The sequence below is a fragment of the Podarcis vaucheri genome, assembly GCF_965113315.1.
Source record: "Podarcis vaucheri genome assembly, chromosome: 1".
NCBI classification, from domain to species: Eukaryota; Metazoa; Chordata; class Lepidosauria; order Squamata; family Lacertidae; genus Podarcis; species Podarcis vaucheri.
Window position 1 is genome coordinate 55,071,842 of NC_138759.1, and position 27,948 is coordinate 55,099,789.

At 42.0% G+C, this 27,948-nt stretch overlaps 1 protein-coding gene across 1 annotated transcript in view; it reads right to left on the reverse strand.

Annotated features, from left to right (window-relative positions):
• Window positions 1-296: 296 nt before the first annotated feature.
• Window positions 297-27,948, reverse strand: part of HSD17B12 (hydroxysteroid 17-beta dehydrogenase 12) — a 56,020-nt gene continuing 28,368 nt past the window's right edge. The window contains exons 4-11 of the mRNA XM_082226375.1: window positions 27,612-27,722; window positions 23,796-23,860; window positions 22,720-22,764; window positions 20,430-20,464; window positions 9,818-9,899; window positions 7,806-7,871; window positions 3,861-4,010; window positions 297-3,107 (exon numbers count right to left, since the gene is read on the reverse strand). Coding sequence (XP_082082501.1) covers window positions 3,003-3,107; window positions 3,861-4,010; window positions 7,806-7,871; window positions 9,818-9,899; window positions 20,430-20,464; window positions 22,720-22,764; window positions 23,796-23,860; window positions 27,612-27,722 — 659 coding nt within the window. The 3' untranslated portion in view covers window positions 297-3,002. The remainder of the gene's footprint in view (window positions 3,108-3,860; window positions 4,011-7,805; window positions 7,872-9,817; window positions 9,900-20,429; window positions 20,465-22,719; window positions 22,765-23,795; window positions 23,861-27,611; window positions 27,723-27,948) is intronic.

Genomic DNA, 27,948 nt, shown 5'->3' on the forward strand with positions numbered 1-27,948 from the left:
ACCCCCCTCTGCCCCCACTTAATGCAGGATAAGGCTACAGCATTCCTGGCAGGTGGCCTTCCAGTCTCTGTTTACTGTAATTACCTTCAGTGGAGCGAGGGCCTGCCTAACGCTGAGATTGTCTGCTCCACTGATTTATGCTGGGAAGAAACAAGAGTTCCGAATGTGTTTTGCACTGTAATAGGAGTGGAAAATAGGAGTGCCTGGCGTGCTCTAGTCCATGGGGTCACGAAGAGTCGGACACGACTAAACAACAACAGGCAAGATTGGCTAAATAAACGAATCCCCATTAAACATGATGAGAAATATTGTTTTATTTTAAATCAAAAGTTTTACAGAACAGGTTAGGAAAAAAAGCAGTCAAGCTACATAGGCAAGCCAGCAATCTCAAATATGCTCTTAATTTTCCAATGGCTGCAGCACACAAGGTGGGGCACCACCACTCCACCACCCTCTTGGCTCCAATGGCACTGCTGCTTGCTGGACCAGGCTGAGCAAGGTTGGTAGTAGGTGCACCAAAGGATAAAATGCTCAAAAATGAGATACAAACAAATGGATATTTAATATTCCATAAAATATCTATTTGTATGTTTGCATGTTTGAGCACTTTTTCTTTAACCCTGTCTTCTCTATGGTTGTTGCTTTCTGTTTAGAAAAGCACAACTTTTCCTTGTTTTAATGGGTGCACGTGTGTCTGCATCTATGCCTGCTGCCGCCACCAACCCATTGCTTCCCTTGCCCTACCCCATCTCTTTGAGCAGTCTTGCAGCTGGGATAGCACAGCAGCAGTGCTTCACCTCATGCATTGCAACTGCCTTACTAATGGTTGTAAGAGAAGCTTTATATAGCCAAAATCCATCTTCTTTCAAATAACTATTTAGAAAATTTAAGCACATTCTGGGACAAAACTTGTTTCTCAATCCTTATCAGCACCATTGCATCGGTTTTCATTTATTTTCTATGTACAGTATCATTTAACACACATTTACTTTCAAACCAGAGCCTTAAATTGCTTCTCCATTGGTAGTAGATGAAACAGAATGCAGAGTTTCTACCATCAATAAATGTGCTCAAACACACACAAGTGATTCTTCAGAACATAGGCAACTGATCACGATCCATCATTTAAGGGCAACGGTAGTGGGCAATTTTTGCTTTTCTGATTCACCTTATAGGTAGGGTTCTTCAGCTACCACTAGCCACCGTTAGTTCAGCACCCTTAGGATTCTTTGCTCTCTATACAGAGCTCATGTGCTATGGTGATAAAAATGTCCTCTGTACGCCATGAAAGCATCTAAATGCAGGAAATTGCCAGACTGCTGCACCTTTGGATCTGGTCCCCCAGTCTCCCCTCCTCAATCCCACCCAGCAGTTAAGAAGGGATGGGGGAGGGTCCCATTTGCAGAAATGGGAACTTTACTTCAAAGCTTAATTCTGCTTGGGGAAGAGAATAAAGGGGGGGGTAGCAGAAATAAAATGAGTGGCCTACTGCTATCTCTGGTCAATGCCACTGCTAACTTCAGGCCCCCACATTGCGTCTTCCCAATGTACAACCCCCAAAATATTTTGTGGTTCTCAGTATCAGAAAGGTTCCTCTTATCTGATCTAAAGACACAGCATTTTAATTTTACTTGAGTAAAACATACAGCTGGTAATGCTTGAGCAGAGAAAGTCTAGGACGTTACCACTGAAATCTTAATTTGCATGTAAAGGCAGCCAATTTTTTAAAATGTAGGTTCTACGCTGTACATTCTCAGTTCATTGGGTCTGTAGTGTAGGGTCAATATATACACATCAAATAATATTTCTATCAGTATCTAATTTCAAACACTGTATGTTAAGCAACAACATAGCCTTGGATCCAATAGCCTTCTGGTGCAAGAGGAGGGCATGTCGGTTTCCACAAGATTCCCCTTTCCCCCAATTTTCCCTTCCTATTGTAGCCTTCTGTGACACTCTATACTATTCTAAAGGGTTTCCTCAATCCTCAGAGGTAGCTTTGGGAGGGATGGTGCAAGAAAGCCCTGTTGTACAAGCTCATCTTTCAATCCAGGGTACGAGTAATTTAAGGATTTTTTTTTTCATAGAATTGGAAGAGACCACAAGGATCATGTAGTCCAACTCCCTGCAGTGCAGGAATCTTTCATCCAAGGTGTGGGTTGAACCCAAAACCCTGGGATTAAGAGTCTCATTGCTCTACCAACTGAGCTAAATCACTATCAGTAACTGGCAAGATTTGTTACTGCAATCTGTAGCATTTGTCTTCCAACAGTTTGATAAAGCCCACCTCTCTTAATATACTATTTTAGTAAAAGGACTAGCATCAGTAAACAAAAGTATTGCCAATGGATAAAATCTATACAGCTATCACATTAAGCCCTTTCACTTCAATCTGATCATGTAGACTGCAACAATTTCACATTTACAGTGTTTTAGGTGGGGAGATCATGTAGAAGGGAGTGAAATGCCTAAAGAAGTCTATGCTGACAAGGCAAGGATCTTGTGGCCCATGTGTGATGGAGGGGAAACTTGTCCAGTTTCATTCATAATAAAGACCATTGTGTGACTTCTTGCAAAGTAAAAATAAATGACAACAATATTTAATGAAAGAAATACTGCATTGACCAGTTCAATACCAATATTAGTGTTGTTCTGTATCAACACCAACAATGTTCCACATCAAATTCAGTCAAATTTATCACATTGACATCATTTCCCAAACCAAACATCTGTTGGTGTTAAGTGCATTTTAGTAAAGCTAGTAACTACAAGTACCCGTTACTGTTCCAAGTCACATCGAAAAAGCACATTCTAAAACAATGATACAGAAGAACAACAAACAAAATCAACAAGTTGCTGGTTGCCTTTTCCATGCTCCTCAGTTTTCTCTTTGTTCACGCTGGACTGTGGTCCCAAAAGAAAATCCCATTCGAAAGAACTTTAAGATATGACCAGTATTTCGCTCCACAGAACTACCAACAAATTGGTCATGATGATGCAACTCAATTCTCCTTTAATTTCTTCAAAAAATAAGCTCTCAGTTTTAGGTTCGTGTCAAGGGCCAGCTTTGTGAAATACCACTTGGGCACAAACCTGCTAAACCAGGCCTAGGAAATGGAGGGGAAAAAAGGTTCATTATCAAATCTCTGAAGACCAGAATTCAATGTGACTATAAGGGAAACCAAATTATAACAGTGACACTCAGATATTAACAAGATACAAGAGCCCTGCTGGATCAGGTCAAAGGACTCTCAGGGGTGGAAAATCTTTGGTCCTTCAGATGTTGAGGAATGGCAACTGCCATCAGCCCCAGCAAAAATAGACAATGGCCAGGGATGATGGAAGCAACCTGTTCTTACAGTGGCAACCAGATGCCTATAGGAAGCCCACAAACAGCACCGGATATTCTAAAACAGGAGGGGAGCTTCCAGTCCATTGACCAAACTTAGCCTGCTGGGGGTTCAAATTTATTGTCATATTAGTCAGGTGTGGGGCTAATAAAGACATGGCACAACTGGGAGCCTTAAAAGTGCAATCCTTGTAGTGCATCAGCAAGGGAAAGCATTTGGTTCAAGGAGCCAAAGCACCAAAGCCTGCAAAAAATATTTCAGCTAAAGCCTTCTAGATCAGCTGTGCAGGGCTTTGCATAGTGGTTCCCAAGTGCCCGGCAGCCAGCTGGTGGGCAGGACAACTCACTTGTGAGCTATCTGGTGTCATCATGACATCATGTGAATGACATGTAGGTTGTCCCACCCATCTGTCAAAGTTGACCTGCAATGGGAGTCAAAAAGGTTCTCCATCCCCATTTTCTTTCCACAAATAGGAAATGTACTAAGAGCAATAAACTGACTAATACATACCACCAATGAATGAGTTGCGCATCCAGAAGTTTGTGTCTCAAGACCAACGGTGTTGAGGGCACTTTTTACATAGGCTTCAGGAGTAGGTTTAAAGGCTGATGGTTTACGGATTTTGGTCATTTTTGTAGCTACAAAATATGGCCGAACGCTCTGAAAAGGAAAGGAATAGCAGAATGTTTTTCTGGTTCTTAAAATATGCCTTCATGGATAATTATTATGCCAAGAAACAAGTATCATGATGAATACGAAGTGATTCAACATGCAAACAGCTTTCACTATATCATATGCAACTATGTTTTCACATTCAACCATTTATTATTAAATATTTTTGCTTTTCAGGTAGACTTCACAAAACAATTTATAGAAAATCATCAAAACATCAGTAATTTATGATGTGCAAATTCTTCTCCAAACACAACTACACTGGTACCCCGCAAGACGAACGCCTCGCAAGACGGAAAACCCGCTAGACGAAAGGGTTTTCCGTTTTGGAGGCGCTTCGCAAAACGAATTTCCCTATGGGCTTGCTTCGCAAGATGACAGCCCATAGGGAAATCTCCGGGACAGCGGGGAAGCGCAGCGCGTCTTCCCCACTGTCCTCGGACCTCCTCCGAAGCCTGGCGGCGGGGCGGGGACACCTCCTCCCGCCGCCGCCGGGCTTCGGAAGGCTCCTCCGAAGCCGGGGGTGGGGCAGGAACACCTCCACCCGCCGCCGGGCTTCGGAAGGCTCCTCCGAAGCCGGGCGGCGGGGCGGGAACACCTCCTCCTGCCGCCCGGCTTCGGAACGATGCTCTGAAGCCGGGCGGCGGGGCCGCGAAGCCTGGGCGCGCTGATCTCAGCGCGCGCAGGCTTCGGCATGCTGGCAACTCTCCGCAAGCAGCGGGAGAGGTCCGCGAAGCCTGTCCAGGACAGCTTTTGAAGGCGGGGGGGGGGAGCAAAGACTTTCACCCCCCGCCCGCCTTCAGAAGAGGTCCTGGACCTCTTCTGAAGGCTGGCGGGGGGCAAAAGTCTTTGTCCCCCCTGCCTGCCTTCCCAGGGGCTTTTAAATCGCCCCGGACAGTGGAGAAGTCCTCCGCTGTCCTGGTGCGATTTTAAAATGCCACCCGCCAGCATTTTAAGGTCGCCCGGACAGCTGAGAAGTCCTCCACTGTCCCGGGGTTTTTTAAAATGCTGGGGGTGGGAAGAAAAGCCCTTGTTCCCCCCCCCAGCCTTCAGAAGAGGTCGGGGACAGACTGTCCCCGGACCTGGTCTGAAGGCGGTTTCCATAGGAACGCATTAATTGATTTTCAATGCATTCCTATGGGAAACCGTGCATCGCAAGACAAAAAACTCGCAAGACGAAGAGACTTGCAGAACAAATTAATTTCGTCTTGCGAGGCACCACTGTAGTTCACTTTTGATGTTCTATCCCACCCCAATAGCCATCAGCTCTACTAAAATGGCCATCAGAAGACCTTGCATCAGGTAACTGCTGACAGGGATATGGTGCTTCTCTTCCACATATGTGCTCCCACCTGCTCTCTCCTCTCCCTGCCCTGCTGTTGTCACTAATCCAGTGACTCCAAATCAGCAGAAAGGGCTGGGGAAGCGGTGGCACAAGGCAGTAACAAACTTTGCCTAACTCAGGTATGCTGGTTCTTAAGGATGTGGCAGGCCTGATGTAAATATCCCCTTGTGGAAATAAGATCATTGGGGTAGTTAAAAACTATAGTCATTGTTGATTTCCAGAGTATTTATTTAAATAGTAGTAATATGCATCATTTTGATACTGATTATAGGTGCCAATAAGACTACTGTCTGCAATGGAAATAGAAGATGGGTAGCTCATATCAAGCCACATCTCACTGTGTAGCTCTCATTGTACCATACCTCTGGGTAGCATCCTGCATTCACAAACCAATCTATTCTAGATTTTAAGTGAACCTTTAACACAGTGTATAAGACCAAAATGCAAGATATAAGTTAATTAACTGTAAGTCTTGAAAAGTCCTACTTTCACCCAACACCAAACCATGGCTTAATACTGTGAGCTTGAGTTGGAACAATCCCAAGTGAAGCATTAGGCTTGTATGTTAAGCCCCGTCCCCAATCCATCAGCTGCAGAGCCAGGACAATGGCTTTGGCTTGTTGTGCTGTCCAAACTTGGGGTCGTAGTTCATGCTAACTCTGATCAACCTTTAACAACAGGTTGTGAAATGGGTTTGTTTAATTAACCAGAGTTTGTGATAAACCAGGGGTGGGTAACCTTTTTCAGACCAAGGGCTGTGTTCCTTTCTGGGCAACTCTTCAGGAACTACCTGCCACTGGTGGGCAGGAGGCAAAAGTAGAGCAATGAATACAATTTTTTACCTTTGTAGTTTCTACGCCCACCTAATACATGCCTCTCTATCCTGCATCCAGGCAATATAGGTGAATTATTAGAATTCAGGGAGAGATTCCAGCCAGGTAAACATACTTAAAGAAGGGGGGGAAACAGTGGAGGGTGTGGCCTTGGGAGAGTCTTGAGGGCTGGGCAGAGAAGCCAGGGATGGGGGACCATATTCCTTTGTGTCCTAAAAGGTAAAGGTAAAGGTACCCCTGCCCGTACGGGCCAGTCGTGACAGACTCTAGGGTTGCGCGCTCCTCTCGCTCAAGAGGCCGTGAGCCGGCGCCGCCCGAAGACACTTCCGGGTCACGTGGCCAGTGTGACGAAGCTGCGCTGGTGAGCCAGCACCAGTGCTGCACATGGAAACGCCGTTTTACCTTCCCGCTATAAAGCGGTACCTATTTATCTACTTGCACTTAAGGGTGCTTTCGAACTGCTAGGTGGGCAGGAGCTGGGACCGAACAATGGGAGCTCACCCCACCGCAGGGATTCGAACCGCCGACCTTCCGGTCAGCAAGTCCTAGGCACTGAGGTTTTACCCACAGTGCCACCGCATCTGCTGTGTCCTACCTATGTGCTAAACCACAATCTTGATTGGATGGGATGACTGAAAGGAAACACGGCCAAAGTCCTTTTCCCAGATGCATGGAAAAAGCTGAGAAAAAGAGCTCAACATACGAGCATGACTCTTTGCTTGGGATTGTTTTCGCTCATGTATGTGGTGCTAAACCATGGTTTAATATTACGTGCAAAGTTGCCTAGTATCTAAAGTTGTGTTGCTCAGCTACAGCACTGGGTGGCGCCAAAGGATGGACTACTGGCAACTAAACTAAATGTAGTATAGCTCAGTCATAGCATTATACAGTTTTTGTTCTAAGAGGTGCTCTATTCATCTCCGTCATTCTTTAAATTCACATTTAGTACTGTAATACCTTTCCACATTGCCTTTTCTCAATTAAATATTTTATTCATTCACCTTCTAAGATAGCTTACATAGGTGTTCCATTTCCCCAAAGTAAAGTTACAGAAAAACAGCAAAGGATCTTCCAATCACAATCAATGAAGTTAAATCCATTTATTTCAATGAGTCTACTCCTAAGTAAGGAATGTCACCCACTGAATGTTATTGTTTTAAATAGATATATTTTAAACTGCCCTAGGTTCTTAATTGATAAAGAGCAGTTTAAAAATGGACTAAATAAATAAAACATAAAGTTACACGTTAAACCTTGTAAGCACCAATTAGCACACAAAAATTGGTTATGAAGAGCAGCAGCAGCAGTAAAAGCAACTCAATATAAGAAACTGTTCCACCTTAAAGAAATTTTGGAACAGTCATGTTCAGGCAGACACTAAAAATAAATAATTAAATAGAGCCACCTCCCGAGGGAGTTCAGTCCACAAAGTGGGCACAACTGATAAAAAGGCACTGCTTTCTAGTGGATACCACTAAGCCTAGTTCAGCACTGGGACTCCAAGCAAAGCCTCAGATGTTGCCACACTTTGGAATGAGGTCAGCATCTTAACTGGTACCAGTTAAACAACAGTAGAGATATTAACAACAGAACAGTTCACCTCACCTGCACAATGACACCTTTATTTTTGTACTCTGCACTGAGACCTTCAGAGAAGTAATCAACAAAAGCCTAAATAAATGCAATGGGAAAGTTTGTTAGGAATGTACTATATGTAGATGAACTCATAGCATAATTTATATATTTTCCTCATGAAAGACAAACCCTGGTTGTTTCTACAAATACAGCCTTCGGGGGAAGGTGGTATTCCAAGCCAAAAGCTTGGATGTGTATGTGACGGAAGTTATACAAGGGGACTGCAACCAAACCATGCTTGATCAGGATGAGAATGCTAATCTTGATGCTCTCCTTTCTCCAGAGTTTCTAGAATCACATGCTTAGCTCAGTTTTCAAAAAGTACTTCATCTTCACCAACTAAAACATGTTCATAACCATCACTTTGTTCAAACTATATTCTCATCTATCTTAAACAGATGAATTAGAAATGGCAACGGTGAGTGCCATATATACATGCAACATACATACCACAGTTCCCTAGAAATGCAACATTCAATTTTCTAAGAATCTCAGCCTTTAGAGATTACGGTGTGGCTTGTAACATAATGCCAAACGATGGTTTAACGTGACGAGGATGAGTCACAGCCTCACATTCTCCCCTCAACTCTGTCCTCCTTCAGAGAAGCCACAAGACAATCAGAAGTTTCCCACTTCCATTTCAGATTAACTGCAGGTTAGCATGTTGTCAAGATTCCTCAGCTGTAATTAATCTTAACTAAGGGTAGTTGAAAAAACTCACTTTCTTAAACTGTTTTACAATTAATTTGTTTCAACCAAACTTAGTCAAGAATAGCCACAACTTGTACCGCATAAAACAGCAAGCTGTGGTTAATCTAAACTGGAAACAAAAGCTCCTCAGCTCCTCACAGATGCGCTGGAGGAGGGAGAGAGCTACATGAGCCCAAACCTCACAGTGGTTTATATTCATAATGTTAAATGGTGGTTTAGTATTATATCCAACCAACCTCAATAGTGAACAAGACTGGCTTAAATCTCATGAGAAGGAGCTAACTAAGGTCTGATATGGGAGTTTTGCATCTGGCAAACTCAGAAGGACAAATAATCTCATAATTACTTGTAACCTCATAATTAGATTACTGTAATGAGCTTTATGTGGGGCTACCCTTGGGCTTAGCTTGGAAGCTGCAACTAGAGCAGAATGCAGCAGTTAGGGTGCTTAGTAGGGTACCTAGCTATACACATAATACACTTTTTGTAAAGTTCTTTGGGATGCCTCATAGGAAGTGACTCATAAATGAAATAAATACATAGCACACATGCACTAAAAGAGTAAAAATAATAGCTGCCTATTTACTATCAAATCATGCTCAGTGCTATGTTTTTAACATATAAAGACCTGAACAACTTGGGACTAGGATACCTGGTAGACTCCCTTCCCCTAGATAGACCTCATTAATCTTTACCATCACTGGAGGCAGTCCAGGTGGTTGTGCTATCATGGCTGGTGGATTGCCACCTAGTGACAACTTTTCCATTATGACATTGGTTCTCTTGTATACCCTCCCCCTGTGCAATTCTAGAGGCGTCAACTTTGATGTGTGCCATCCCCTGCTCTGAACGTTGCTTGAAATATGAACAAGTTCATTTGCTAAATATGCTTACAAATTACAGTGACTGCCCACCAGAAAGCACTTGGTTAATTTTTTTATTCCTGATAGGAGGTGCAGTTCACAACATCTGGGGGGAAAGCATGAGCAGAGACAACATCATGTGATCTCTTACCTAGAATGTCACACAAGATTTTAGGACGTGAAATATATCTATCTATATCTATCTATCTATCTATCTATCTATCTATCTACACACACACACATACACACCACCTATGCTCACTTTTTGCTGGGCTTTCTTCTTTGTGACTTAGTTTACAATTTTAATTTTAAAGGATTTTATTGTGAATTATATTCTACTGTATACCATACAGATAACTTGGTAGGATGCGCAGTACATAAATGCAATAAAGGGATAAATAAATTTACCTTGGTTGCAGAATACACAGTCAGCAATGGAGTTGGGTTAATCGCAGTAAAAGAGGAAATGTTTAATATTACTCCCTTGGACCTGAAGAGGTAAACATAACATATCAAATGAACCATTAGAAACAGAAGAACTGAAACAGGTTATTACAGAAACCAAAGTCTGGTTTACAACTATTTTTTCCATGGTCAGTTCCCTAAGTGACAGTTTAGGTCTCAGCATGTGCTCTGTGGGTGCATATACCTATGTAGGCATGGATACGTGATAACAACATATTGTTCTGAAATGATAATTTAATGCCTCTTAAGAGCTTAGCTTCTCTCTGGCTACTGCTTTGGTGCTTTCTTTTCTTCCAAGAGAAATGCCCAACCTCACAATCCTCTGGTGCCAACCCACAATCTCGGGTCATGCTTCTGCTATAAAATGAAAGTCAACACACCTATGTGTGCATTCAGAGAGACCTCTTCAGATGCCAATTAAAAGAAAAGCAGCATGAGTTAATAGGGACAAATAATTCTGATTCCGCACACTGTACAGGTTTTACAGGAGACAAATGTTGTTGTCAATGATTGTTTTAAAAAAACAAAGGAATGTTTCTTCAAGTATTTGCTACTTTGCAGCTGAAATCCTGATGAGCCTTTCTACAGCATGGCATATAAGGGTCTGGTGACTTCTGTTTCAGTGTATCTGAAGAAGTGTGCGTGCACATGAAAGCTTATACCCAGAACAAACTTAGTTGGTCTCTAAGGTGCTCCTAGACAATTTGTTAATTTATTTCTACAGCATGGCAGTTTCCCACAAGCTAAGAAGCAGGGGAAGTCTTTGCATGACTAATGAACGTGATTACTTGTAAACACTGAAAATGCTGCATCTACTGCTATTCCAAGAAGTACAAAACTTTAACCTTCTAATGTAAAGATCCATTTTATCACCAACATGGCTGTCGGGAAGTGCTGGATCTGTATGCAGCTGCCTTCCACCCACCCACTGATTCCTTCTGGGTAGGAAGAAGCATAAAGGTCTTCCTGAACTCTAGCATGTTCGTGAATTCTGTCTTGGGGGTGTTTTTTTGTTTGGTCCAACTTATTCTTCAGTCCTGCTTCTTAAATAAATAATAATAATAATAATAATAATAATAATAATAATAATAATAATAATAATAATTTTATTTATACCCCGCTCTCCCCGTCCAAGACCGGGCTCAGGGCAGCTAACACCAAATATAAATACAGTAAAAACATAAAAAACAACAACCCCCAAACAAATAGTTAATTAAGATAGAAGTCAGAATACAGTTTAAAATGCAGCTTAAAAGCTGGAGCCTCGTTTTAGTGGTAGCCCATAGATCAAAGCCATAAGAAGAGAAAACGTCAAATATTCACCGGGGCCAACTATCCATGCTGGTCCTACATGGGCCAGCAAAAAGAGTAGAGGCAAAATTTATATACAAAATCCCATATAAGGCATTCCATAATTTATTTATTTTTTTAAATAAATGAGAGTGGGGTTAGACTGAGTCCAGCCCAAAGGCCAGGTGGAACAGCTCCGTCTTGCAGGCCCTGCGGAAAGATGTCAAATCCTGCAGGGCCCCGATCTCCTGCAGTAGGAAGCTCCACCAGGTCAGGGCCAGAGCTGAAAAGGCCCTGCCCCTGGTTGAGGCCAATCTAACCTCCTTGGGGCTCGGGACTTCCAAAGTGTCATTATTTATGGACCTTAAGGTCCTCCGTGGGGCATAACAGGAGAGGCGGTCCCGTAGGTACAAGGATCCTAGGCAACATAGGGCTTTAAAGGTCAAAACCAGAACCTCAAACCTGACCCTGTACTCCACCAGGAGCCAGTGCAGCTGGTAAAGCACTGGATGAATGTGATCCCATGGTGAGAACCCCGTAAGGAGCCTCGCTGCAGCATTCTGCACCAACTGGAGTTTCTGAGTCAGCTTCAAGGCAGCCCCAAGTAGAGCGAATAACAGTAATCAAGCCTGGAGGTGACCATCGCATGGATCACTGTGGCCAGATTGGGGAGAGAAAGGTAAGGGACCAACTGCTTAATGCGGCAGAGATGGAAAAATCCCGCCTTTGCTGTAGCTGCAACCTGCGCCTCCATAGAGAGGGAGGCGTCGAAGGTTACACCCAAGCTCTTGACAGAAGGCACTGGCACTAATTGAGCCCCTGCAAGAGATGGGAGTTGGCCCCCCAACCCCATGTCGTCCTGACCCAGCCAGAGGACCTCTGTCTTTGAAGGATTTAACTTCAACCAGCTCCCACACAGCCATCCATCCACAGCTTCCAAGCATCTGGTCAGTGTGTCCGGGGCCGAGTCAGGATGGCCGTTCATCAACAGATAAAGCTGGGTGTCATCTGCATATTGATGATAGCCCAGCCCAAAGTTCCGGACAATCTGGGCAAGGGGGCGCATAAAGATATTAACAAGCATCAGGGAAAGGATTGCACCCTGCGGCACTCCACACACCCTAGCGCCACCCTCTGTCCCCGACCTGAGATAAAGGAGCGCAGCCATTGTCGGGCTGTGCCCTGAAACCCCATATTGGCAAGGTGGTGGTCCAAACGTTCGTGATCGGCCATGTTGAAGGCTGCTGACAAATCTAGAAGAATCAGCAGTCCCGACCTGCCTTGATCCAGCAGTCTACGGAGATCGTCTGTTAGGGCGACCAGCACCATCTCTGTCCCATAACCAGGGCAAAAGCCCAACTGAAATGGATCCAAAGCCGGGGGCCACTAGGGGGCGCATCAGAAGATGGCTGACAATAACATCTCTCCGACCCACATGAGGTAATTTGGAGGCTATGATGGGAGTAATTAGCCTCCCTACCCCCCCCCCGGAGGGTGAGGGGGACTGCCCTTGCCTGCTGTGCCCTATGCCACCCCCGAATTTGTGGGGATGGGGGGACTAGGCACAAAGCCCTCCTGTGGGATTCCGGCACTCCTGGACGCCGTCCCTGATCCGCGCCACTAGCTGCAAGAACTTCAAAAGAAACAATTTGGATGAAGGAATGCACATATTTCAAGGAAGGAGGGGGAGTAAAGACTGCTAACAGAAGAGATCTCTGATAAAACAAGACGAGTCGGAGGAACAAGCATAGATTATGAGAAGATATGCCAAGACTCGGTATGGCAAATGACTGATGGGGGAGGGAGAAAAAAACTTTCCTTTCTTTCCTTATGTGATTAACAAGAATCCCCTCTCCCCACAAGTCAGAAATGTCGTTTTAAGGACTTAAGCTGTGGATTTAAGGCTGTGTGGAGATAAACTTTCAAACCAAAGCATGTTTTAAGAAGAGCGTGGAATGTATAAGGGCTCTGGAATGACGCAGTTAAAAATGCCATCGCCATATTGGGAAGTTCTGTCGGAGGTCTTGAGTCTGGGAGGAGAAAGAGAGAAATAGAGCTGTTTTTATATTGTGAGTGAAACTCCTCAGAGGGACTTAAGAGCGACAGTTCTGTAATTAATGATGGAAAGAGCGATGTTATCTATGAAGGCGATGATATATGGAAACCATCTCGATTTGAGGATTGGAAGAACGGAAAAATTCACACAGGATTATTATTATTGGTGTTTATCGGCTTAAGGAGACTATCAGAAGAGATCATAAAGAAAAAAGAGAAAATATATGAACAAGATGTGATGTGGAAACAGCAAGATAAGACTGGATAGAATTATGAACTCTGTTTGGACTGATTTGGACTGATTTGGACATTAACGCAGTAGCAAGATGATGATCAGAATCCCCCTTCGGATCTTGAAATATGGGTCCCCCCAACAAAATTTAAAATTCGGCTTTGTAATTTGGAATTTATGTGATGTGATTTAATTTGATTGGACGGTTAATAAATAATATTTTTTTTAAAAAAGAAATGGATCCAAAGCCGATCCAGAAACCTACCAAGCTGTTCAGCAACTTCTCTCTCAATCACCTTACCCAGGTATGAAAGATTCAAAACTGGATGGTAATTGGATAGATCTGAAGGATCTAATGATGTTTTCTTTAAGAGCAGACGTACCCCTGCTTCCTTCAACTCCCCTGGAAATGTACCCGTGCCAAATACATTCCCTCTCTGTCCCAAATTGTGAGTAAGGGAGGACACAATAGAGGTGTGAAGAAAGTAGAAAGAGCAAAGCTTTTCTTCCTCTCACATGATATTAGAAACAGAGGGTCATCCAATGAAGCTGAATGGTGAGTGCTTCAGGATAGACAAAAGGAAGTAGATCAAAGAATACAGTTATATGGAATTTGTACCACAGAATATAGTGATGGCTGCCAACTTGGACAGCCTTAAAAGGAGATAAGAAAATTTCATGGAGGTGAAGGCTATCAATGGCCACTGGCCATGACTGCTATGTACATATTGGCAGTGTCAGAGGCAGAACCTGTCTGAATGCCACTTTGTTGGGGATCATGAGTGGAAGATTGCTACTCTGCTCATGTCCTGCTTGTGGGCTTCCCACAGGAATCTGGTTGGCCAATGTGAAAACAGAATGCTGGGCTAGATGCTGGACAGAATGCTGAAGTTTTTACCAGTACCTGAACAAAATAGTACAGCAAATTATTAAATTTCTTGCCCAATTTTGGGCTCTTTCATGTTTCTTTGGTTCCAACTCCTAGCTTGTACCCTGACCCTGTTTGACCTTTGGCCCTACCTCTTTCATCAGGTCTGATCCCTAGACTATCTTACTCACTCTAGACTCCTCTCAAAATGCTGCCCATGGTCCACCCCTAACAATTGGATTTGCCTCTGGCAGGTATCATTTCAAACAAAATGCAATTCCAGCTTTACACAACGTAGTATGCTTTTCCTGTTACAGGTTAAAAAACCCAATCAAGCTCAATGATATTTTACTAGATCAAACTACTCATTTAGAGAATGTTCTTTGCAAACCATTTTGGAGTTTTTGTTTCAGTTGCCAGTAAGCCAAAAGCCAAACTTTGGGACCTCTTCCATTGTAAATGAAATATGGTAATTTGGGTAAGATGTTTTAAAGCAAACTTGTAGTTAGCCAGTTGCCTGAGGAGGGAAAGAATTACTTCCATGCAACTCACAGCAGGGGAATTCACTTGGTTCTCTCAAATCCTCCATTCTAACTTTTAAAGTCACCATCATGTGATTGAGGACAGTTATTTCATGCATTCAAGCCATCACAAGATAGCTACAATTAATATGTTAATGTTATATGGGAGGGGAGTGATAATTAGCACAGAGCAGGGAAGTTAATACTTCCTGTGCATTAGGAACATGACTTTGTGGAATACTGAAGAGCATGGATAATGGAAAGATATTGCAATAAGTACGCAACACTATCTACACAGTGTTGGTGGGTCAATTTCAAAAATAGCTGCTCCTAGAAATCTTAATTGCATTAATTCAATGAGCTGGATAATAGAATAAGAATCCAAGTAAGCATGCATTCAAGAAAACTGTAAGAAAGTAAATGCTCTAAAAACCAAGTATATCCCTTTTCCTTTATACTAAGCATGCATGTTTTGCAACAGGCATAATTCAGAATGGGCATTCTTCATTCTCTCACACACAAAAAGTGAATGCTTTTTTAACATGGCGGTTTCCGTCTGCAGTTTTTACCAGTACTAAATAAGAAGTACAACAAATTTAAAAGTCTCTCACCCAATTTGCAGTTGATTAAAAATGTTTTTTAAAATGGAGCAATCCAAATATTTTAATGCTACAGTCCTAGTGGCTACAAGATTTCCCTGAAGTCCAGGGCACTAAGATTATCTCTTTGTAGGTACAACGCATGATAAAGTGGGGCACTAGCCGGAACAGTTTCAATGACAAAACAAAACGTTTCCCGTTCAACAATGGTTCCATCCAAGCATTTTTCCTTTGTGAAAGTCAAGGCTACATATTAACCCAAAGATAGGTTAGAGGATAAGAATTATAAAACCAACAGCAATTATGGAGACTTTGCTCAGATACCAAGATCGTGGCGGGGTGGGGAGTAGAAGGTGTGAGAGAGTCCGGACAATAGCTTGGGAAGCTGGAACTGAGCCAATGGATCTCTTTATATATAAAATTTTACTACACATTCTCTAGCTCTCTCTAATCAGATTTGTCTAACATGAATGCACAAAGTGACTGACTGAACACACCCTAATACCTCATCAGCATTCTACCTTAAGCAAAATTGTAGAAAAACATGCTATATTTAGCTCTCCCATTGTTGTTATGGCAACCCTCGTCTGCCCCAGCTCTATGTGAAGTGGTAAAAAGCAAGCTGCCTCTGTAATACAATTAACTTCTAGAGGCAGCCGGGGGGGGGGGAGCCAACAATTTAATGTTTGCCGTGATTTGAATTGTGCACCACTGCTCTAGGCAAAGATTGTGCTGTTGTGCTGAACAGTGTACCACTTATCTTTGTGCAGTATGGTTATGGATAGAATATACATAACAGGTGATGAATTTGGCTTTATGCAGAATGTAAGTAACCTTACCACAGAATGTGGATCTTTTTCTTAAGAGGGTTGGAACAATTTCTAGCACCTCGAGAAAGACTGCATAGCATTTGCTTCTCAGGGAGTGTCAGTCTGTTCTAACAACCATCTACTTGCACAAGATGCTGCTCACGAGTGGTCAGAATGGTCTGCATTGACCTTTAAGCAGACTATGAAGACATTTTTATTTCAGTGCACTTTCTGGTGAAGTGTGGTGTGCTGCTATTTTTAGATAGGAAACGGAGTAGCTATGTATTTAATTGCTTTATGTTGCTTTAGTTCTGTGAACTGCCTTGCAACTATTAATTATTTTTAATAATCAATTTCTGTCTATTTTATAGAAGGCATCAATTTCATACTACTGTGGTTTTATTATACCGCACAGAGTGGGCTGAGGCAGGAGATTAGTTTCTATTTGTATATGTGAAATCATGATCGTTGCAGTACTAAACCACGAATTTATGGTTGCAATGCATTTGATGTTTAATGCTTTTTGTTCTCAATTCTTGTGGCTATAAAATATGTTTTATAAAGTCAAAGTTCACATTTATTATGATCATTACTGTCATCATCAGCGTCATCCTAAGATAGTATACAAATAATATACACCAAACGTGGTGGTGGATTCTTTGCATGAATTACTTATGCCAACCCCATCTTCTCCAGGTTTGGTCACAGATGGATTATCAGTTGAAGATGACAAAACACAAGTTAGCAACCACCAATTGAGCATCCATGGAAAGTGATGGATCAAGGAATACCCCCACCCAAGTTACATACCTACTACTTAAAGAAAAGTGTAACCCCAACCAGGACAGATTGAACTATCTTATCTAGGTCTCCAGTTCTCATAACCAATAATAACTCTGCTTTGTGGAATTAAGTTTCAGCTTGTTAACCTTTATTCACCCTGCACTGACTCTAGACACTGGTTCATCACCTCCACTGCTTCCCTGAGATCAGACAATGGAATCAAGAGGAAAAGCTGTGTGTCATCTGTATACTGGTGACATCTCAGCTCAAAAACGCCAGATGATTTCATCCAAAGATTTAATAACAATAATAATTTATTATTTATACCCCGCCCATTTGGCTGGGTCCCCCCAGCCACTCTGGGCGGCTTCCAACAAAAGACTAAAATACAATAACCTATTAAACATTAAAAGCTTCCCTAAACAGAGCTGCCTTTAGATGTCTTATAAAAGTTTAGTAGTTATTTTTCTCTTTGACATCTGGTGGGAGGATGTTCCACAGGGCGGGCGCAACTACCGAGAAGGCCCTCTGCCTGGTTCCCTGTAACTTGGCTTCTCGCAGCAAGGGAACTGCCAGAAGGCCCTCGGTGCTGGACCTGTGTCCAGGCAGAATGATGGAGGTGGAGACGCTCCTTCAGGTATGCTGGACTGAGGCCGTTTAGGGCTTTAAAGGTCAGCACCAACACTTTGAATTGTGCTCGGAAACGTACTGGGAGCCAGTGTAGCTCTTTCAAGACCGGTGTTATATGGTCTCAGCGGCCACTCCCAGTCACCAGTCTAGCTGCCACATTCTGGATTAATTGTAGTTTCCAGGTCACCTTCAAAGGTAGCTGCACATAGAGCGCATTGCAGTAGTCTAAGCAAGAGATAACCAGAACATGCACCACTCTGGCGAGACAGTTCATGAGCAGGTAGGGTCTAAGCCTGCATACCAGATGGTGCTGATAAAAAGCTGCCCTGGACACAGAATTGACCTGTGCCTCCATGGACAGCTGTGAGTCCAGAATGACTCCCAGGCTGCGCACCTGGTCCTTCAGGGGCACAGTTACCCTATTCAGGACCAGGGAGTCTTCCACACCTGTCCGCCTCCTGTCCCCCCAAAACAGTACTTCTGTCTTGTCAGGATTCAACCTCAATCTGTTAGCTGCCATCCATCCTCCAACCGCCTCCAGACACTCACACAGGACCTTCACCGCCTTCACTGGCTCCGATTTGAAAGAGAGGTAGAGCTGGGTATCATCCACATACTGATGAACACCCAGACCAAACCCCCTGATGATCTCTCCCAGCGGCTGCATGTAGATGTTGAAAAGCATGGGGGAGAGGGCAGAATCCTGAGGCACCCCACAAGTGAGAGCCCAGGGGTCTGAACACTCATCCTCCACCACCACTTTCTGAACACGGCCCAGGAGGAAGGAGCGGATTTGATGTAAATACTCAAAAGCATGAGGGGGAAAATGGAACTTTGTGGTACACCAAAAGCCCAAAGGGTAAGACAGCGGTCACCAATCACCACTTTCTGAGTACAGACATCTGTATGGTAATGGAACTGCTGGAAGAATGGTATCACATATACTCATCCCAGCAAGATGGCCCAGAATCATATAACAGTTGATAGTTCTGAAAACTACTGACAGATCCAAAAGAAACAGCAGGCTGGCACGTCAGGTAAGTGATAAAGAGGGATATCAAATCCAAACTCTTCTTCTTCTTCCCTTGTCTATCTCCCAGATATGTTATCCACCACAGCTGTTTGTGCCAAAACAAGGCCTAAAACCAGCCTAGAACAGATCCAAATAATTGGTTTTATTCAGAAAACTCTGGAGTGGAGATGCAACTGCATATTTGAACCTGTAGCTAAAAAATATGAAAGACTGGATACATAGTTAATAACATGGCCTTTCACCATCCAAAAGAGTTCCTCTGGACAACAATGAGCAAATGCAATGGTGGCAGAGGTAAGAGTCTTTACAATCATCACTACCCCAAGAGTTGCCTACTTCCAACTCTTCCTGATCATCCTAAACTCTGGAGAAGGATAGTGTGCCATCATCCACAGGGAGTGAACAGATGATCTCCACTGTATTATGCTCAAGAACTAGAGCAAGTGGTATGGCAGTATTAAACTGGATGCTGAAGACTACTACGGTCTCAGAGAAGTTCTGAGCAAGTCTGAGATATGTGAGGAACACATATAAGAGGAAATCTATAAAAGGGATTTGAACTGTCTGCATCAACATTGTTACGGTTGAAGTCAAGAAATTCAGAAGCTTGTGAAATATACATTAGCAATTATTTGATCTCTAGACTGAGTCACCGCAAGTCAGTAAAAATGGGTGGGCAGAATTCTTATGGAGGCAAGTGGGAACTCTACCAAGAATGAAGAGATTGGAATAGATCACCTGCAGCGAGACTAGTTTTCCAGCTACCTTAGTATGTGTCTCAACTGAGCAAGAGGGAATTGATCCCTGCAGGAGAGGGGTGGGAAACCTATGGCTCTGGAGATGCTGTTGGCCTCCCATCTCCCATCACTCAGCCAGCATGACCAGTCATCAGAGATGACGTGATCAATAGCTCAGCAACATCCGGAATACCACACATTCCCCTCTGCGATAGAAGAATCCTAAAAGCATGGAAGACCATTTGTAATGTTGAACAAGACACAATGCTGAAAATGACACTTATACCAGTCTGAAGAAGGATGAGGAAGATACCAATGGCAGGGTGTCTTTTTGCATCCATTCTTTCTTTCTAATTCATGTGGGAGGAATGGAGGAAGTGGGGAGTTTTACACTTTCAGAAAGACTATCTGCATCGTGCAGCAGTCAAGTGACTGGGAAACCCCAACACAAACTCTATAGGACTTGGTGTGTGCTAGCCTTATAGGCAGGAAGCATTACAGGAGACAAGCACCAAAAGGTTGTATATATTACAGCACCATGTTATTCCAGGAGCTTCCTGCTTTTGTTTGCACACTTCCCTCAATCTGCCACCTGCAATACAACTAGAGCTTATTCTCTATACCCATTTTGCTTCTCGTGCCTCTCAGAAATGGCTTTAAGAAGGTTATTCCCAGGAACATCCCAGTAACCACAGCCACCCCCACAGAACTGCAGGTTGTTGAGTTCACACCGATGAGTCAGAAGGGTTTTTTTAAAATTCCATTTTAAAAGAAATCACCACAACAGTGAAGGGGAAAGGGAAAATAAAAAAGGGAATCAAGTGGAGATAGGCTTCCACGTCTGATGATTCATGCACCCAGAACCATGACTCACACGGCATTACTTTGCCACTGAAACATGGAGGCCAGGCTGATTAGTCATAGTAATGAATTTTTCAAAGAAAGGATTCTCCCCTATAAATAATGATGACTGTCTGGATAGTATTTGTGTGACTCACCTTTCCAGCATGCTGGGCAGCACCAATCGTGTCATCTGAAAAAATAAATAAGAAACAAAAACCTGGTGATTGAGTGGGATGCAGACACCAGATTGAGGGAAGCCTCTCTGCCTCCTCATAAAGAAACCGACACCTCTTCACCTCAAAATAGTCTAGGAGAATTGAAGGCCTTCATTTGTGGAAGCAGCATATTTTTATTCTATTGGTGTCACTTGGTTCTTGTACAAAGCATGTGCAGTGAATCAGATGAACTCATCTGTACTTGTTACAGCACACACCAGTAGTCTGCTCTTCTTTCTTGTTTGTGCTGCTACAGCACCACTGATTAGGGGCTTCCAAATACCATCTTGGTGAAATTACAGTCAAATACCTCATAATACTGATTCTAGGCACTGATTTCTGGTAGACGTACAAGAATTCTAGTTACGCCACCACCATACCACAAAGTTCAAATGATGGCATAAGGAGAGTGGAAGCTTTGTGAGGATTATCATGAAGTTTGTATGGTTCTGGTAGAAAGAGAAATAGATGCTCTTTTGGCTCCATTCTACCTTAGATTCTATGATTCTTCTTAATAGGTACCAACCAATTCTAAAATCCAGCATCACAGTATGCTAAAGTGTGAGAACAGGACAAGCAATGCAATCCACAATGCGGCCTCTATCATCATCTTTAATGGCTGTGAGCCATGGGCAAATCCTGCTGACATGAACTGAAGTGGTCTGGCTACAATGCTTCTTCTTTTTAATGGATTGTGCCAGGTCTAAACAAATCATTGGTGTCATAATTGAAGTAGAATGGGGACAGCCATTTTGTACACATTTTGCATAATGTCCTATCCTACAAAATTCATTTGCCAAGAGATGGCCTTGGAGGATGTAGATGTCCTGGGTCCGTCATGGAGTAAATCGGTGACTTTTGCTGAGTCACACTAATCATAATGTGTAAAGCGGGAATGAAAAACGACCTATGCCAGACAGAAGTTGCAACAATGTACAAACTTGTATAGCAATTTACATTTTGGGAGCGCTATTCCTAATGTCATCTTTTATAATTGCTATGATAAACTTCTTCTTTTTTAAAGCTGTCATCTCTATACCATTGTATTTGGAGATGGAGGAAAGGATAACCATGCAAACGTAACAGAAACAGGGGACCTTGGAGAATTAAATCCAAGCTAAATATGACAAATATAAAGGTATTTCCTGCTTTTATTAACTATCACTTACAGTCTTTCAGTTAAGCATTTTCATGTGGTAATGGGACAAACCATGTAATCATAGTGATTGCAAGGGCAATCAAGAGCTCATGACCACTTCATATGCAGTGTCCACCTGAAACATCTCAGAAAGGCCACATGCTTGAAGCTCTTTGAATACAAGAACAGTCAGTAGATGTGAGCATTTGCACTGGTGTGATGTGCTTATGTGAATCAGTGGGGCTCCTTGCCCAACATCATATTCTATGGAGGCGGGGGAGATATATATAATATATAATATATATAATATAATATAATATCTTTATTGTCATTGCCCCCTTCGGGGACAACAAAATTACTTGACTGCTCCATAAAAACACTAATTAAACAATACAGTATAATACAGCAAGGGAGATTAGATGACTTTCAAAGTCCGGGCTTCCCATTCAGGGCTGAGATCGCTCTGGAGAAGAAGCTGTTCTTAAGATGGCTCGTTCTTGTCTTCATCGACCTGTATCTCCGTCCCGACGGCAAGAGCTCGAAGAGACAGTGACCAGGATGCGATGGATCTTTTACTATATCCAGTGCCTTCCTTTTACTATGTCCAGTGCTTTAGAAATTGTAACTAATTTTCAGAACTCCAAGATTATTTAAAAAATGAGCATTGTGGGTAACAAAAGAATAGTTTTGGACCACAGCAGGCTACAGAGAGCAAAATGCTCTCTGGTGGATTCCCTCTGATGAACCCTGATGGGCAGGCAGCAGTAACACTCTGAGTGTACCATTGCTTACAGCCACCACTGATGTTTCCCTACAGTGTCCCAGAGCATTCTGAGAGAGAAAGTTGTGTTATTATCAGCTGCAGAGTCACTTCCAGAGGCTACTAAAGAAAACAGACTTATGTGGAAGCTATTGCTCCAGGCAAGCAATTGTAACAACTTGACAAAACAGTAGAGTGAAACTGCACCTACAATAGGCAGACTGCATGGAGGAATACGATATTTACGACAAACAACTGAATTACTTGATACCGACAAATAGAAAAAAGGTGCCATATCCTCTCCCTGCACATCTACACAAGGTGGCACTTACCTTGCACACAGATATGATATTAATATTCACCAGCTTGTCAATTGTCTATAAGAAAAAAAAACCAATGAAATACAGCACTATAGCAGGATACCATAAATTCCTGATTTAAACAAAAACGGCAGCAATTGAGGTGTATGACGTGCTTATTTACTTAAGTCAGGTAAGGAAACAGTTGTTAAAATTTAAAAATAACACAAAAGTTTCCCACTATCACATCAACTATACTCAATACAGTATACTTCACAGGTATGCAGAATAAGTACCTTTGCTCTGGTAATAAATGCTATTGAATAACTTACACTGTTTCATGTGATAAGGAAGAGAACTGGACAGAGATGCTCCTTAGCTTCATAAATTCTTGGCTGATAATACAAATCTCAGCAAACTCTGATTTACCTCTGAGTGGCTAGAAATAAGCCTGTATTTTCTCAAGTTTTGAGAAAATATTTTGGCTTATTGCTAGTCAAACCAAGCCAAGGAAAACCCAAGTGGGTGGAAATAGGTTTTATCAACTTGTTAGCATGGTGCAGTAAAACCCATTCAGCACTATGGTTAACTCAGAATTGCTCAGAATTGCTCATGTGAAATGCATGGCACTAATATTCCAAATTTTATGAGCAGTTAAAACAATCAAGATAATTTAAACATGAAGTAGTTGCAAAACACAAAATCGGTCAATTCTTGGTCTTAGTGACTAGCATGGTAGCATCAACTGTTGATTCTTCTGTATAAAAATAAATACCATAATAAAATTGAGAGGAAACCTGCCTAACCACCTTAAGAAACAGATATGCAAAAGTAAGTTTAACTTAAAGCCATCTTAGCAGTATTTAGGAGATGGGACTGGGTTGTGACAACAATCTAAATCCTTGAATTTGGATTACATGATCACTGTGAACCTCAATTTTAGTATTCAATTATTTATGAGACTGCATAGAAAACTCTTTGTTCTTTTTGCTACCATATTCTACCTTATTTTTATCATGTTTATAGAAATACATCCAAAGTTGTGTTTATTTTTTTACAAGTCTATCTTAAAATTTAAAAGAGGGGCAAGAGTAGAAGACAATACTTACTTTATCTAGGTCTGGAACGTCAAGGAAGAATTCAGGATAAGTATATGACATACCCACATTATTTACTGGGGGGGAAACAGAAGGGTTAAGTTCACACAAGGTATTACATTCTGAAATTAAATGTGTACATCACTATATTCAGCTTTTAAATAATCTGAATTCACTTGATGCCTAGACTCTCAGCTCCTGGTGGAAAAACTCTTGATACTTCAGATTATAAATTCATCTGAGTTTCTTACAATATTAACAATGTGGACACAGAAGATCACTGAACAACGGCAAACGAGAGGCAACTTATTCTAGGGGTCAGCAAGGTTTATCCCATGGTTTAACGCAGCGCACAAGTGGGTAGCTTGGTTCGGGGGTGGCTCATGGGCCGGTCACTTCCAGCCCATGGGCCTTAGGTTGCTGACCCCTGACTTATTCTGTTAAAGGCAACTCCAGTATGCTGGTGACATACTTCTCCATAACATCTGAATCAGGAGGAGCTGTGAAAGCTTTTAATTGGTGTCTAGATGCAGTGATGGACTGGATAAGGGCCAATAAACTGTGGTTGAATCCTGGAAGACAGACGCTAAAGAGGCCTCAGAAACTTCAACTGGTCCAAAATACAACAGCCAGATTACTGGCTGGGGTTCGATTTAGAACTCATAGACAGTAAGAGCTGTTCGACAGTGGAATTTGCTGCCAAGGAGTGTGGTGGAGTCTCCTTCTTTGGAGGTTTTTAAGCAGAGGCTTGACAACCATATGTCAGGAGTGCTCTGATGGTGTTTCCTGCTTGGCAGGGGGTTGGACTCGATGGCCCTTGTGGTCTATTCCAACTCTATGATTCTATGATTCATATAATCCCTATTTTAGATCAGCTGCATTGACTACCAGTCATTTTGGAACCCATTTCAAGGTGCTCATTTTAGTATTCAAAACCCCTAAACAACTTAAGTTCCAAATATCTCAAAGACTATTTCCTTCCCTACAGGCCCTCTTGGATGTTGAGCAGAAAAGGGGCCCTTCTTGGTAATTCCAGTGCCCTCAGAGGTTCAGGACGGCGGTGGCTCGGGAGATGGAAGGAATTCTGTGTGGCTACTCCTAAGTTGTGGAATTTCCCACAGAGATGCATCTATTTTATAGTTATTATATAGTTCCCATTGAATGCTGAAGATGCACATTTGGCACTCAAGATAAATATTTTCAGCACCCACCCTATTCCTGTGAGTGCAATTTTTTAGAATGTTTAGAATTTTTTAGAATGTTTAGTTATGATGGAGGGTAAGAGATTTCAATATTAATAATAATAGGCTGTCAGAAGAGTTGATCTCTACTTTTTTTACTCCATTTTGCAAAGTTTTCTTCATAGAATACCTTTATCTTTGTTTTGCCTTTTTGTGTGCATTATGTCCAATGCCAATAAACTTTCCACTCGACACTTGCAATGATACCAAGCGATAGTTTATTTCATTATCAGAAATTAACATTCCAAGTTTCTGATCATAAACTGTATCACAGCATCCACTGTGATTCTGTTCATTAGAGATGACTGCGGAAGAGTAGGTATTTATGACACAGTGAGTCATTTTGGGAAGAAAGTAACCTGCAAAGGGACAGTATTCTTACATCAGTCCCAAGTCAGATCATCATCAGTACATTAGATGGCAGTATAAACCAACACACTGCATTAGTTCTTTGAAAACCGTTCATAAAGAATTTTGGGAGGTAGATGAAGAGGTAGAGTGAAAGAATAATGCAGGAGAAACCTCATTAATAGTGTTCTTATTACATTAAGCATTCTATGTTTTCAGCAACAATTACTGGCTTTTTGAATAGGTTTGCTTGCTCCTGTGCTATTTCGAGGTACATTATACACAGATTCAACAAATGAAAGCATTCCATAAAGCTGTTTTCATACCCTTCATATCTGTGAAATTGTACCCCTCCTTCCACCCCCAATCAATTGGCAGCATATGAAATTTACTGAGCATTGTTTAAATCTAATTTTTCAATGGCACAATATAGTGGCCCCAGGTTTTATTATCAGACTTACTGCTTACACTAAAGTAGACACTCCTATGTATCAGGGAAAACCTCCCATCATCTCCCAAAGTGCAGAGAGAATTGGGAAAATCTAAATTAATTTTAACTGCTAGTGTGAGCTTCTCTTGCTTCGTTTACTGGTGCTTTATTCCTAAATTCAATATGCATAAACTGTCTGACAGAATGGCATAGGACCACTCCATATGGCGTTGCACTTAACTTTGTGTGGAGCAACTGAAATCTGAACTGGTCTGCTATGGCTTCCATTTGCCATGCAGTCAAGTGGGGGACCAGTTTGGGCGTTGCAGGAGAAAGTTGCATGGTATGAATATAATGAATCGCTCAGAAAAGGAGTCTTATGAATACATATCCTCAAAGAGGAGATCCTGCACTTGGTGAGTCCTAGTTTAAGCTGATAATCCTACTGAATTGAAAGTATCCCCCAAACAGTTGCCATTTGCTCCTGGCATGTTCTCACACTGTAGGTGGGCAAGTTAATCTTTAATGATCTCAGAGCAACATGCAGGGCATTATCCTATTTTAATGTCACTATGACATAGGCTGGGCTGAGAAGAAGTGACTTGGAAGTAGTCCAAGTCTAAGAACTCCAGTCAATATGGCATAGCAACTTTCCAACATATTACGATGAAATATTTAAGTAGCCAAATGTCAGCAAAACAGATGAATGGAAGATATGGAAATTGATTTCAGCTAATGTAAGCAGGGCACTTCTCACTTCAGGGACCTTGTGGTGGCAGGGCAGAAACAGATCAATCAATGCCCAAGGGAAGAGGAGTACCAACTTATTTTTTCCCAGTCTTTCCTTCAGTTGGTGAACAATATAAACGAGTTTGCTGTTCCTCAGTAATATCATTTCTGCAGTTGCAGTCTGCAATGCAACAAATTAATAACTTATGAATCTGGGATCACCTATATTTGATCATACTCTGCAAAATGCTTCATTTCCAGAAGCAAAAATCTAGCCTATAACACTGAGTGAATACATGGGTGCAGATTTACATATATTCTACCACTCATACAACCACTAGATAACTCAGTTGGTTTTAGAGCGTGGTGCTGATAATACCAAGGTCACAGGTTCGATCCCCATATGGGATTCCTGCACTGCAGGAGGTTAGATGATCCTTGGTGTCCCTTTCCAGTTCTATGATTCTATGATATACTGTAGTCAGAAAGGAGATGCAACACATTACTGGAATTCAAATGTATCTGAAGAGATTTCCTTAATATGGCTCAGAATAAAGAATGCAAGACAAGCAGGAGCCTGAACAATAAGAAAGACTTCTATGAAAGTCCTCCAATCCTAAAGGAACCTAACCCACTAAACAAGAATACTAATCTCTGACTGAGGAGGTGAAAAAATGTCTGGGACCTAGACTCTATATTATTAGCCATATTTAAGCAATCACACATGCAGTAGAAGGCAGGGGCAAAATGGAAGAGGTTAAGCTTTGAAGCTGCTTTAGCCTCAATACTTGAACTTCACCATGCTGGAAAATACAAGAAAACTACTACAAAGGTATCTAGATAGATGTCTGAAGCATGAAGGACATAAGAGAAGAGGTGACCTTTTTCGTAGGATAAGCTACTCTTGATAACAGTGCAAATTCTTCCACTTCTGAACAACTGTTTTATGAAGCACAGAGGCTTCAAAGTTTATTCCAAAATGACTTGTTGCTATGAACTGAATAATTTTATCTACTTTCCTTGGGAGCAAAGATTCCAAGAACATAGCAAATAACATGGAAATAAGAGTAAGATACAAACCTAGGACACCAATCTCGAGACCTTCCAGGCCTGCTTTTATGTTTCTGTAAATAGATTCACGATCTTCAAAGTCAGCAGGAATGGTTTTCGTTTCCACCTTGAACCGCTCTCCTGAAATAAAGCACACACACAAATATAAGCATGGATTATTTTACAACAAACATGGAAAACTTTAAAATCCCTATGCAAACCTCTTCTGTTAAGTCCTAATGGGTCAAATAAACTAATCATCAACACATGGCATGCATTTAAAGTTGTTCTTACCAGAATGAAGCTACCAGTCTTTTGCCATTAAGACCAATTTTAAATGATCCATCTGACATACTGGTCCAAACGA